This window comes from Lipophrys pholis (assembly GCF_963383615.2).
Source record: "Lipophrys pholis genome assembly, chromosome: 15".
Taxonomy (NCBI): Eukaryota; Metazoa; Chordata; class Actinopteri; order Blenniiformes; family Blenniidae; genus Lipophrys; species Lipophrys pholis.
The window spans coordinates 27,069,105-27,083,128 of NC_137642.1; the positions used below are offsets into that span (position 1 = coordinate 27,069,105).

General features: G+C 45.4%; 1 protein-coding gene across 1 annotated transcript in view; it reads left to right on the forward strand.

The window, feature by feature from the left end:
- Positions 1-14,024, forward strand: part of cdh11 (cadherin 11, type 2, OB-cadherin (osteoblast)) — a 103,500-nt gene that overhangs the window by 72,667 nt on the left and 16,809 nt on the right. The window contains exons 5-8 of the mRNA XM_080481653.1: positions 400-694; positions 3,392-3,511; positions 5,381-5,548; positions 13,859-14,024. The exon at positions 13,859-14,024 is cut by the window's right edge and continues 22 nt beyond it. Coding sequence (XP_080337779.1) covers positions 400-694; positions 3,392-3,511; positions 5,381-5,548; positions 13,859-14,024 — 749 coding nt within the window. The remainder of the gene's footprint in view (positions 1-399; positions 695-3,391; positions 3,512-5,380; positions 5,549-13,858) is intronic.

A 14,024-nucleotide genomic window follows, 5' to 3' on the forward strand; every position in this document is an offset into this window, starting at 1 on the left:
ATTCAAGGCTGCAGATGATTGGTGGTGCTCCCGCCTACTACAACAACACCATCACTCAACCTGAGCAGCGGGTTTCATACCCAACAACAGAATCATGTTTACAATGCTCATATCTCATAGTTTAAGGGCTGCAAAGGCAGAGCAAGAGTTTAATTGAATGTTGGACGCTCTCGGTTTTAAATCTTTCTTATCAGAGCTCGCTGAACGGTGAACATCTCCTGGCATTTATTTTAGTCTCCCAGCATCTTTAGTTTGTGGATTTGACAAGTAAAAACAGCAGAGCTTCTGCGAGTCTTCCCTCTTGCCCCCACCCTGGTTTTCTCCTTAAGTTACACGAAATAAGAAATCCAGATGTTGCTACCGCTGAATCTTGACTGTATCCTGCTCTGCTCTGTTCAGCTCCACTCAGACGTAGACTCGGGCAACGGCAACATAAAGTACATCCTGTCTGGCGAGGGAGCGGGAACCATCTTCGTCATCGATGACAAGACGGGCAACATCCACGCCACCAAGACGTTGGACCGCGAGGAGCAGGCGCAGTACACCTTGACGGCCCAGGCCGTGGACAGAGACACCAACAAGCCTTTGGAGCCTCCGTCGGAATTCATAGTGAAGGTCCAGGACATCAACGACAATCCTCCCGAGTTTCTACATGGGCCGTACTACGCCAGGGTGCCTGAGATGTCCAACGTTGGTGAGTCGAGAAAGAAGAAAATGGCTGGACTGGTTGGCTGCAGCAGTGATTCCCAACACCCTCGACCAGTTGTTTTTCACCCCAAAAGCTTAATTCAGCTCTAATTCGATTCATTAATTCAATGCAGCCATATTCTGTGTAGCTCTCTCGGTACACGCTTTATTCTTTTTGACCGATTCATCTTTGTCTTTATCTCTGAGCTTACCTTTGTGTAGATTGCAGACAGGATGTTCACGTCCAACACGCCCATAGCCTCACAACTCTTTTAAACTTTCATATGGTCATTTAAAACTAGGACATTTTCAATGAAATTTTGTGTGTGCCGGCCTCTCGCTGCCGACTAAGTGAGAGAGTAACCTCTCCATACTGCCACCACAAGGTAAGGTGGAATACCAACAGTGATATCATTGTGTGTGTGTCAGAGAGAGAGAGAGAGAGGATAATATGTATAAGTAATAATAACAGTATTAGTGGGAAAAGTCCAAAGTATCAATAAAGTACTACTTGTGCCTCAGCAGGCACATTTAAATATTTACATTATAAAGAAATGACACACTTTCAATGTAAAGGCTTAAAATTCAAAGTTTTGTGACATAAATGAGCTAAATGCTGACTCATCAATTTTCAATAGATAGAAAATGTTATTCCCCCCCCGGGTGGGAATCACTGCGCTAAAAACATAAAATCTGCAGCCGGTTTATTTCCATCCCACGTGTAATATGAATACAGAGATAATTCTGACGGGTCAATCCATTGTCACTGATTGAATTCATCCCCCGTGTTGTTTGTCTGCTCAACAGCCTTTTTTCATCCATTATTAATACGGACTGAAATGTGACCGCGGGAAAGGGCAGCAAGGGGAGTGAAGGGCTGAAAAAGTTGTTTCTAGAGACGCACCCAGACCGCTTTCCCCAGTATCGGCATCAGTGCATCCCCGGTCGCGTCTTTAAAGTTTCTCAATGGAGAGAAAACGAAATCTCCAGAATTGTGGAGCGAGAAAATATTTGGCACTCGGCTCTGCGCAGGCAGAAACTCCCACCACGTCCTTGGAGTCTCCTTACCGAGAGTTTCTCATTCCGATAGATTTTCCTTCTGAAAATGAGGCGGTCTCGGAGCGTCCGGCCCCTCAAGGCTGACCTGAATCGAACCGCGCTGGCAGCCTGGAAAAAGCCAGAGAAATCCCCTCTCTGAATGGGCCGTTAGAAAAGAACCTCTGAATGAGCCCTGTTAAGGCTGGTTTCACCGGCTGCTTCAGAGGCTCAAAGCTGAATACACTCCGCTGGCGAGAAGGTGCAGCTGGTTATCATCGGCCACAATCAAAGAGAAAGGGACCCCGGAGAAAAGCTGTAATCTGACTCAGGCCTCCGTCTCACCGAGCTGTGACAAGTCGCGACTAGTTGGTATAAAAGAAGAAAGAAAAGAAAAAGTGCAGCAATTTTCACCTGGAATCTCACTGAATTGGTACTTTTCATGTAGGAGAGAGTCGCCTCGTGAAAATTCGCCTGGAACGGCACTCCACGTCCAAACAACACACTTAGTTGACAGTTTGCTCCACACTTGCTCGATAATAAACCCGGCAGCCGCAGTTTTACACTCCCAGTCAACCTCGTTCGCAAGAGAATTAATACGGCAGACTCGCTCGAAAGATGCAAAAGCAGATATTCAAATTAACTTATCCAGTTACAAACATGTGTACCACCTGCTGGATGCAATTAAAATGAGCTCCGGGCTAAAAATCCTGCATCTTTTTTATTTCCAACAAGAAGCCAAAAGAGGCTTCAAACAATTTAATAACAAAAACAAACAAAAAAATCCTTCACTGCGTGAAAAGTCAGAACAACTCAAGAGAAAGTTCTTGGCAAGTGGAAAGTTGGGTTGACACCCACACGGGTCAGACTTTTAGCAGGAACAAGAATAAATAGACTTCCGATTCATGTCATCTTGTTAATCAACGTGGGATTAATTTAACAGTTTTAACACGCGGCGGTGTGGAGAACGCTTTCTGCTGACGACTGGTGACACAACAGGTGTGAGTCGGGGCTGATTCTTCGACAAGTATCACGCGTCGGTGATTGTACGTCTATCGACAATGATGCAACCACTCAGTTTCATTTCTACCAATGCGTGTCGAGCCGTGCTACATGCTACATGCTAAACAGGATTAAAGAACTCGGTCCCTCGGTCGCCACGCGTTTAATAATACTTGTATCGGACCTAAAGTTTGGTTTTTGTACTTGGAATCGGTGCGTCCGTACTTTTTTCACGGACATTTGCTGGCAAGTCGACCCTGATGAGGTAAAAAAAAAAAAAAAAACGCCGCAGCCAGTGTGGGTTTCTCAGATTATTCTGTGGGTTTTGGAAGGTTTCTCCGTTAATCCCGAGGTTGGTGAACTCTCTCAGAGCTCGGAGGAGAGTTTTATTTCAAACGTGAAAATTGCTGAAATTGGAGACGGGGGTGTTTCCCGCCAGACAATGATGAAACGCGGTGAAATAATGGCGGCGACCGTCCTCTTGGGGCAGTCGAAGGGAGGGGAGAGTGGGGTTTTTTTGGTTTTTTTTTGTTTTTTCTCATCCCTTCTCTTTTTGTTCCCATCGAGCAGGAAGCAGGCAGGTGAATCGGCACGAGACTGTTGTTGAAGCGGACGGCGGTTTTGGCGGCGTCCCGTCCTGACCGGTTGTCTCACGTCTGTCCCGCAGGTACGTCGGTGATGCAGGTGACGGCTACAGACGCCGATGACCCAACGTACGGCAACAGCGCACGGCTGGTGTACAGCATACTGCAGGGACAGCCGTATTTCTCCGTGGAGCCGCAGACGGGTAACTAAACCTGCACTGTCGACACCCACCAGCCATAACATTAGAACCACCGACCACGTCTCCATCTCAGCTCCTGTTATCAAGCAGGTCAACATGTTATCCTAAAATTTGACGCACTGGTGTTGAAATGAAGTCACTTCTTGTTAATCGTCGGTGAAAATTCAGCTGGGATTGCACTCAACAGTCAAACAACACACTATTATCAGCACTGGCCGAAATTATATTCAATATGAAATGAATACCTTTGAGATTTAAATGATACGCGGTCAAGAGAGGTTTGCTTCACATTTATTTGACTTTGACGTGAACAAGTCACACTGCACGATGGCTGCTCGCACTTAATTCCTTTAATACCGTCGTGTCAAACATAAGGCGCGTGGCCAGCAAGAGGCTCCAATACGGCCGAACAAACCACCAAGCAAAACGTCTACGCTGCCATGAAGCCTGGCTACCTAGAAGTTTTCATTCAAATGGCTTTATTGGTGAGATTGTCGACATCTTCATCACGTATACTCTGCAGCACAACAAAAAATACGTTAAAGTTTAAATTTAAAGTTTATTATGGCTCTGTTTTACCGGTTCGGAGCACTCAAGGTACATTTGGTCTGTATGTTGTCGCTGATTTAAATATCCTCAAGAAGAACGTTCCTCTGTATTTATGGAATTCCAATACAAGAAAGAGCCGCGATTCTGGCATCGCTGACTCCTGCCTTGTAGCTCTTGCGGGTTCAGTGTCTCGCTTAAAGACAATTCCACATGGACGGGGGAGATGGGGAATCAAACCTGAAACCTTTCCATTACCGAGCCACAGTCGCTCCTCTAGACTGATGGTGTTAAAAAAATTTATATTATGTTTCAAATACGTGACTTAACTATTGTGAAAAACTAATATGTGATTTCTGTATGAAATTGTTCAGACTACAAGACTGAGTCCGCTTGTGTCTGCCGGGCATCTTGTAAAAAACGTATTTTTTTTTTTAAAAACGGTTGTTGTAAAGACCGAGTCGAGCGCTTTCTGCTGTATTTTCATCTTCCACTGCCCGTCATGTAAAAAGCTCACTGCTGCGGGGATCGTGGAGCGGCACATCCGTTCCTCTGAAAATTGGTGAGTCAAAGAAGGTCCCCGGAGGATCCTAATGTTTGGGTTTGCATTAAAAAAGACAAAATTGGATGTGAGGACGGGAGGCTGGGGCAGACGTGGAGCTATGTGAGGTCAGACAGGGAGAGAGAGAGAGAGAGAGAGAGAGAGAGAGAGAGAGATTTGGGCTGAGTAAATCTGGCTAATCAAACCGGTGTTGGGTATTTGACTGGCTCAAATCCATAGCTCACATTTCTAATTGGTTTGGAGATTATCAGCTTTTCATGCTGTCACACACACACACACACACACACACACACACTCTTGGCATAATATGACAGCAGGAAGCCTCCCCGACACTGCAGCGAGACACGTGGAGAAAGATGGTGGAAGGAAAGTGTCGGTAGATGAATTGAGCAGAAAGAAAAGATTACCGGGGCTTGAAATAGATTAAAATAAAATAAGACTCCACAAATGTTCGACTCGGGTTCCATTTTTTTTCTTTAGAATGATTAGTGACCAAGTGTTGTCTTCAAAGTGCTTGAAACAAAAACCTTTTCTGAACTTTTTACAGAGTAAATCAGTACATTTCCCTCTGCCGATACCTCCTATCGATTAACTCGGTCGAAGAATAAGTTACCTTTTAAACTGAAACCTACAATAACATGACAGGCGTACGTCAAAGAACCTTCCACTGCCTGTGTGAAGCTCAGAGGCACTTAAACACGGTGTGAGAGCCGTTTCACGTGCTCAGCGATCATACGAAGCATCACCAACATGTGTGTGTTCAGGAATCATCCGAACCGCCCTGCCGAACATGGACCGTGAGGCACGGCAGGAGTACGACGTCGTCATCCAGGCCAAAGACATGGGCGGCCACATGGGGGGGCTCTCCGGAACCACCGAGGTCAAGATCACGCTCACGGACGTCAACGACAATCCCCCGAAGTTTCCACAGAGTGAGTGAACACCTCCGTCCTTCCACCTCTACGTCCTGTCGCTTCTCCTCACTTCCTTATCTTCCTTACCCTCCCTTCATTTTGTTGTACTTCCATGTATTTCCTGACTGCCAACACTCTTAACTCTAGGGAAGGATCCCCAATTTGGTACTTTAATGGGTACCAACCGAAGTCCGTTGGTACTACCGAGTACCGATTCAGGTCAAATCAAACGGTACCATGTTTGGGTACCTAAACGTTGTGACTGTGAGGGAGTAGAAGGGTAGGAGATTTTCCCAGCCGGACTTGAACGCAGCATTGCATGCACGCGAGTATAATTGGTCTGCGTGTTGTGTAATTGGTCGTGTTCAGACGACGCTCCACAGGTTCCGCTTTTTAAAACGCGATGCAAATTAGGGCAGTATTTGTGACGCGGAGTGCGAGTCCAGCGGCAGGAATACCTCTAATCCGAGGAAGGTCCTGATGAAGCACGAGATTTTTCCTCCAAGCTGAAGACACATTGACAACCTCAGATCTACTGTCACAGATCTACAGCTCTACCATCACAATTTTCTCCAAAGGGGAGAGGAATGGCACGACGTGGACCTGAGTTTTAATTTGCCCATCATTACGAAAAAATACTGCATAGTTGTACTTAAGAGTTTTCATGTGAAACAACGGCGATGTGAAGATACGAACAGTTGGATGTTGTTTTGATAGGTTTGTTAAAGTTTACATATTGAGAAATAAATATATTAAAATATGTAAATTTTTCCATTTTATTACCACATAAACACAAAAATACTGAAAATTGGTACAGTTGAGTACTTGTATCGGTACCATATCGGTTCAAATGAGAAAGTTACCCGTCTCTACTGAGCTCTCTATCTTCCAATTCATTTCATTACGACCTTCATTCTTACATCTTTTCCGACATACTGTACATACTTTCTGATCACCCAACGTTCCGATGTCCGTACCTTTGTCTTCGTTCCTTCCGTCCACCGTCTGTCCATCTTTACCGACTTTTTAACCTCCGCCTACCCATTTACTTCCCTCCATCCTTTACCTTCTTCCATCTCTCCTTATTTACTTCCCTCCCTTTCTCTTCCCTCCATTTCTACCTAAATTCCTACCTGCCATCTCAACCTACTTACCTATTTTCCAAACTCTCAGTCTTCCAATTGACCTTATTACTACTTTCATTCTATGACCCACATACTTTCCGATCACCCAACATACCGACGTCCTTACCTCTGTTTTTCCATCTTCGCCCACCAACAAACACCTTTCCGATGTTAATTACTCTTCCATTGCTCTGCGTAGCTACCCGTCTATCTACTGACTCGACCCCTCACACTACTTCCATAAACCAATCTCGTACTTCTTTTGGTTACTCTACCTCCTTATCGCCCAACTCCACTGATAAGAGTCAGGTTTGGACCTTCAGCGTGAAGCTTCAGTACTTTTCTGCACGTAACCCAACAGCACACGTGTTCATCAGTCTCCGCCCATTATGTGTCGAAAAGGACGTGAAAGATGAGAATAGATAAAGGTTCTTAACGGTCTCATTGCTGAATGTTGGGGTTCGTGTTGATCCGTCGAATTACTGATTTCCCATCTTCCACCAGGTCTGACGGTCGCTCTATAAAATCAATGACGGAGAGTTTACTGGACTTAATGTTAACGTTGCCCATACATCAAAACGTGCAGTAGCTCGTAGTTTCGGAATCGTTGACATATCGACTCCAAACGTACAATCTCGGTTCCCTTGATGGAAGTGGGACCAAACTAAAGCTTCGGTTTTTCGGATCCCAGGTCTTCCTCCTGTCCAGTCCTTCGCACTAAATCTCTCCTTTATCCCCTTCGCCCAGTCCTCCCTATTTACAAAGTCTTTCTGCCTGTGTGTAGCTCCTTTTCACTCCTGTACCTCTGAGCTGAGGAACTTCTGGCAGAGATTCAGCCGAGAGGCTGCAGGACTGGATGGGGAGAAGACGGCGGATTGAGGGGGAGGGAGAGAATAAAGAGAGAGAGAGAGAGAGAGAGAGAGAGAGAGAGAGAGAGAGAGAGAGAGAGAGAGAGGAGGGCTGAGGATTTAGCCTGTGGAGAAGCTGAAAAGGCAAGAAAAGACAGAAACAGTGAGGGAGGGATTTGACGAGACGGGGAGGTTTCGGAGTATTCCAACAGGCTGACGGGGGTTTTCGGTGTCCCGCGTCTCAAAGCTAAACTCAGACTCTCCAGGAAGAACCGACGACGGGGGGTTTTGGGGTTGTGTTTATACCCCCCCCCCCCCCCCCCCCCCGCATGTCCATATATTGTCTTTATATAACGACGGATAAGCGGACGCTGAAACATATGTTGAAAGCACATTGCATAAATCAGTAACCGCTCCATGGCGATAAGCTGCTTTGTAGTCTAAGACCAGGCTGCGATTGTTCACTGCCGTTTTGACCCTCTGATCTTTCTTGGCGTTATGTTTGTTGATCATAGAACAGAAAGGGTCGCCGTGGATTAACAGAAATCTGGGTTAGATGGCAATAGCAACAATTTGTGTCCCTGATTGTTGTTGAAGGTCTTTCATGTTCATTCAGAAACACTCAGAAAAATTCAAATCCCACATTGTTTCTAATGAGGGAAAATGTCTTCGAGGGCCTCTTAACTGTTGCTGCAAAGCAAAGATCTCCACATCCGTTTCAATAACAATGGTCCTGCTTCAAAATACTGTGAAACGGGAGGCATTTGGTGGCTTCTGGCATAAAATAGAACAGAATATACTCATTTGAAACAATATGTTTACAACACATAAGGATAAAATGTGACTGTTGGATATTGGAGAACAGGAAGGATTAAAATACGTTTTACTTCTTCCTTCCCCTTTTCAGGTGAAATGTGACTCGTGTGTATAAAAGTAGGTATAGGTGGGGGTATACTTGGATAAAGATTACTTATTGTGTGTAAATACATTTTTTGTTAGGCACAAATTTAATTATATATATAGATTATTAAAAAAGGGTTTATATATGGATATGTGTATGTATATAGGTGTATCAGTGTGGGTTGTACTTCCACACACGTTGTGACATGTCTGAAATTAATAAAAAATAGAATATAATTACTTTATCAATCCCACAGGGTAATTCTTGAATGCATGCATATTTCCCCCTCACTTGTGTCTTTAATAGTCTCCACTGGTGCATTACACACCACTGAGACCAAAGTCAAACGTTATGTCCATTATCATTCCCCGGAAAACTGCAACGCTTTTATTTTTTTAAATCCAATAAATGTCACTTTTTTTTTAAGTTTTAGGGCCAGATTAAGTGTTGTTGGCCTTATTTGAGCCCTTGGATCACAGATTTGACGCCCCCAGTGGTGAGGAAGAGGGAAGTTCTCCAGACACAAAATAAAAAAACGCTCTAGTTTCATTTAGCATGACCTTTCCTTGCAGTAATTCTACTTTTCTCGGGAGCGGCTCTCAGAGAAACAAACCTTTTGACCTTTTGAACCATGCACTCACCGGCATCTAACAGGCCGACTTATCAGTCCCGGCACGTTTTGGTTTTCCTTCTGCAGCAGCTGAAAATGATCAAGACCAGGAGAAGCTTTAAAATCAAAGCTCAAAGTAAAAGACACGTGTCGTATAATCAGTTTCCATCCCCACGTCGAGTCCCGACATGTTTTTGACCCCATGAAGTGTGTGATTCATGAGAATCCGACCCCAACGGAACAATCGCCTCCACGTTTCAGAAAATGTTGAAATATAAAGGGATGGATGTAGAAGAGACCAGCAAGTTGAAATAAATGAATAATATTAATACTAACGGGTTTTAGTCATCTGGCGCCGATCAGCACTGATCATCTAAGAGCCCGTTTACACGACCTTTCAGGTGAAGACGCACCGTTTTCACGAAAGCTTCACGCTTCGATAACGATGTTGAGAGAACAATGGAAATGTCAGAAACGCCGTAGTGAGCATGTTGGGCCACGAGTTGGCGCTGTTGTTTTTTTTTAAGAATGATAAATGATGATATAGATTATTTATAGATTATGTATTGACAATTTTTCTTGTTAATTTTGATATATAGTTTTTGTAACTATGTACTTAAGTAACCACTGGGGTGTAGAATGATTAATATTTGAGGTGGAGGACGGCGAGGAGTAAATAAGCTCAGACCTCGCCCTACTCCTTTTCAGATATATTGGGGCATTGTTTATTTATTTACTTTTTGCTTTAGTCTGTTATGTTCATTAGTTTCGTATTTATTTATGTCGTCTTGAATAATTTTATAAACCAAAATAAACTTCAATTCAATTCCACACACACACACACATGCAGTAGAGAACAATTTGCTCTAAACATTACCAACGGGAGAACACGGACATTCTAGTGGGCAGACGGCCAAATTGGATTGTTATCATGGAGACTGTCACAATAAAAGCACCAAGGAGAATATGGACTGGGAGTGATGACACCGCGGAGGAAACATTCTGATTGTCTCTACTGAGCATGTGCAGAAGAATTAGTCACTCCGGCCGTGGTGACTTGGACCAGGAGCAGCGATTCAAAAAAAAGTTGCATTTCCACCCGTTGCCACGGAGACGGGGCGTTTTCAAAAAGTTGACGTTGCATGAAGTCGGAATGGGAACGAGTCAGAAAAACTGGGGTTTGTCCGAGCGTGTTCGAAAACTTTCACTGGCTCCGATCACCGACGTCGCGTAAACAGACTCCCAAAGTTCAAGCTCCACAGTAAAGCAGCTGTGTTTTGGGGTTATAAACGCAAAAAAGTCTTTAGCGGAATGAAGTTTTTCGCGTTTAGGGAACGAAAAAGGAAAGTTGCCGTCGTTTCTGCCTCATCCTCTAAAAGCTGATGTGAGATGAGAAACTCACCTCCTCCTCACGTATGCAAAGCGTTCTTACATTTCCTCACATATCTACTGAGAAAAAAACCGTTTGTACGGGAATGTAACCGGCGTCGGCTATATCCAGCGTTCACGTCTGTGATGCGAAGCAACACAACAAACAGTGAAAAGCTGTGGAACGGGCTACTCCTGTAAAAAAAAAAAAAAAAAAAAAAAATTAAGAATACGTAGAAGCAGCACAACCACCTGCGAGAAAAGTCTCCCAGATGGCGTGAATGAGGACAGTGATTACTTATTTAGCAGTCGGGCAGAGTGAGAGCGCCGAAACGAAAAGAAATGGGGAGGAAAAGAAAACGGGAGTGAACAAAGGGAATCGGAGCCAAAGATGAAAAGATAGAGGGAGGAAAACAAAGAAGCAAATGAAAACAGACAGAAAAATAATGCATGCATATGTGGCACAGCCAGACTTTCTCTCGACAAGTTTCTCTCTCTCTCTCTCTCTCTCTCTCTCTCTCTCTCTCTCTCTCTCTCTCCCTCTCTCTCTTCCTGTAATTCGCTCCCTTTCACCTCATTATCAGCCGTTTTTCATTTACTTCCCCCGAAGATCCATCACAGCGGAGACAGGAGCGGCAGAGAAAACCAACGCAAATAACAAGCGCTCCTTCTCCCACTTTCAGTCTCCATTAAGCCGACGTGACGGAGACGCTTTTGTTAAATACTGTTAATATACGTCAACCAGAGCTACGTCGCTCTTTAGAGCAAAGATCTGCTGCTGGAGATCGACAAGCTTCACCTCCGGTCGCTTCATGGATCATTGATCTGCAACCGTACAAGTTATTGATAAGAAACTCAGTGAAGGAGGCAAACTGACTGACATCCAGATTATAGAGCATCTTCCTTCTCGAACATCCAGATTATAGAGCATCGTCCTCCACCAACATCCAGATTATAGAGCATCGTCCTCCACCAACATCCAGATTATAGAGCATCTTCCTCCAACAACATCCAGATTATAGAGCATCTTCTTCCACTAACATCCCCATTCAAGGGCATCTTCCTCCACTAACATCCAGATTATAGAGCATCTTCCTCCTCTAACATCCACATTGTAGAGCATCTTCCTCCTCTAACATCCACATTGTAGGGCATCTCCCTCGTTAACATCCAGATTATAGAGCATCGTCCTCCACCAACATCCAGATAATAGAGCATCTTCTTCCACTAACATCCCCATTAAAGGGCATCTTCCTCCACCAACATCCAGATTATAGAGCATCTTCCTCCTCTAACATCCACATTGTAGAGCATCTCCCCGGTTAACATCCAGATTATAGAGCATCGTCCTCCACCAACATCCAGATTATAGAGCATCTTCCTCCACCAACATCCCCATTAAAGGGCATCTTCCTCCACTAACACCCAGATTACAGAGCATCTTATAGAGCATCCAACCCAGAATTCCAACACTAATTACATACAGAAGGACCAGAATACAGAGCATCCAGCCTGGAGGAATTTGAGTGCAGCGGCGTTGTGATATAGTTTTTAAAAACAGATCTTAGAAAGTCTAATTCAGGAAGTTTGCAGTCCCTCATGTCACTTCTAGAGTTTCCTTCAATTTCAAAAAGCATGACAACCACTGTTTTTATGGCACCAATGCACAGCCGGTTGTCCAGCAGACGGGAAGGAGAAAGGCAGAGCGTGTAATGGGCAGAGCGACTTTATAGGCGAGCAGCGTGACCCCGTGAGCGTTGCAGTCCAGTGTCTGGACGGGCCGGCCGGCGTTACACTGAATAAAACTACAGTTTCTGCTGATCAAAGCCGAATTCTGCCGCCGTGCCTCCCGCCGATCCCGCCGTCCGCCTCTTATTACAACCTGCGGGATTCCTTTCACCGAGTATCAGGCTGCAGCTTCAGACAAACTTTTACCAACAGGAGGGGCGAGTCATTTTCACTTAATATACGAGCGGCTGCATTTCCCGCTCAACGACACAGTTCTAACAACTTCTCCAGGATTCCTTTCCCAGCGGGAAGGTTCCCTTCTGATTTTGAGACGAACAAATCCGGCATCTACGTTGCTTTAACCTTTTCGATAGGCTGTCTCCATAGGACTTACCGGGATTGTTGAAATAGTTTTGGGTTTTATTACTTGTGAATCCTGCAGCTGAGACCGAGTCGAGACCTAGAATCTGAAAATGAGCTCCGAAACCGTTTGAGTATCGCAGCACTGTTAAAGACTGACTACACCTCGTCAGGAAATGCTGTTCTTCATCTTATAGAGTTTATATAATGAAATATAATTCTTTTATTTGTATATATAAATAAACCCAGAGGCCCTGAAACGCACTTACATTCAACTATTTATAGAAAACAGACAGATTATGAGGATTATGAACGCAACTTAAACTCCTATAAGAAGACAGTATTGTTCCTAATGTCGTTCTCTTTTAGTCTGAGTTTCACTTATCAGATTGAAAGAACTCGAAGCCTTTTTTCATCCGTCTCTCTATTCTGAAACTTAATATTTGCATTTCCTCCCATCTCGAAACACAAATGTGGCTTTTTCCGTGCGCGTTGCTTGGTTTTCACCCTCTGCAGGTGTGGGAGCCGTCACACGACGTTTACCTCGGCTGCCAGAAGCCATCGGAGTTAAGCTACTTAGGACCGGCAAGAATAGAACGACGGGAGGAGAGAGGGAGGACGAGGGCAAAGGGAGGGCAGGGATGAAATGCACATTTAGCCAGAATGGGACAGAGAAAGAGGAGGAGGAGGAGGAGAGAAGCAGGGTGACAGGAGGGAGGAGAAGCGAGCATGAACCAAGAGATTTGGGAGGGAGGGAAAAGGAGGAGATGACGGAGAGTGAAAGCAGGAAAAAGGGAGATGGAGGAGTGTAAAAGTGAAAGGCTGGAGGCTGGCATCGGGGGATTTAGGTCTGGGTGGATGAATCACTGCGGAGTCACGTGACCCGGTGACAGGATTGCTACACCTAAACATGCTAATGGCGGCGGGCCGGTGAAATGATGAGTTCTCTCTGTGCCCGAAGACGAGGCACGGAGTGAGGGATGGGCAGGACAAACAGAGAGAGAGAGAGAGAGAGAGAGAGAGAGAGGACGCAGAGCTCTGGGAGAATGATATAATGACAAAACGAGAGAAAAATGAACTGAAAGTGGGAAGAAATGGTTTGAGAAGAAGGGAGAGCAGGCAGACATACGGCGCTTCCGCTCTTATTGTGGAAATCCAGGTGTCGACGCCCTCGCCCAAACAAAACCCGGCGCTCCAGGGGATGTTAATGTCCTCGGGGCAGTTAGAGGACCCTACCGGGCAGACGGTGTGGTTAATCCCTCTCCGCCCTCTGAACGTGACCCTGCCTCAGACGGTAACCGTGGTGACCACCGCCCGGCGGCGAGGCTCCGGCGGCGGCCACAAGCCAGCAAGTAATCGTTGGGCTTTTCTGTCTCCCGCCCTGCCCAGGTGTTTACCCCATGTCTGTGTCGGAGGACAAAGTGCCGGGCGAGGAGGTGGGCCGACTCAAGGCCAAAGACCCCGACATGGGCGACAACGGAATGGTGAACTACCGGCTGGTGGAGGGGGACGGGATGAGCATGTTCGAGATGACGACCGACTCCGAGACCCGAGA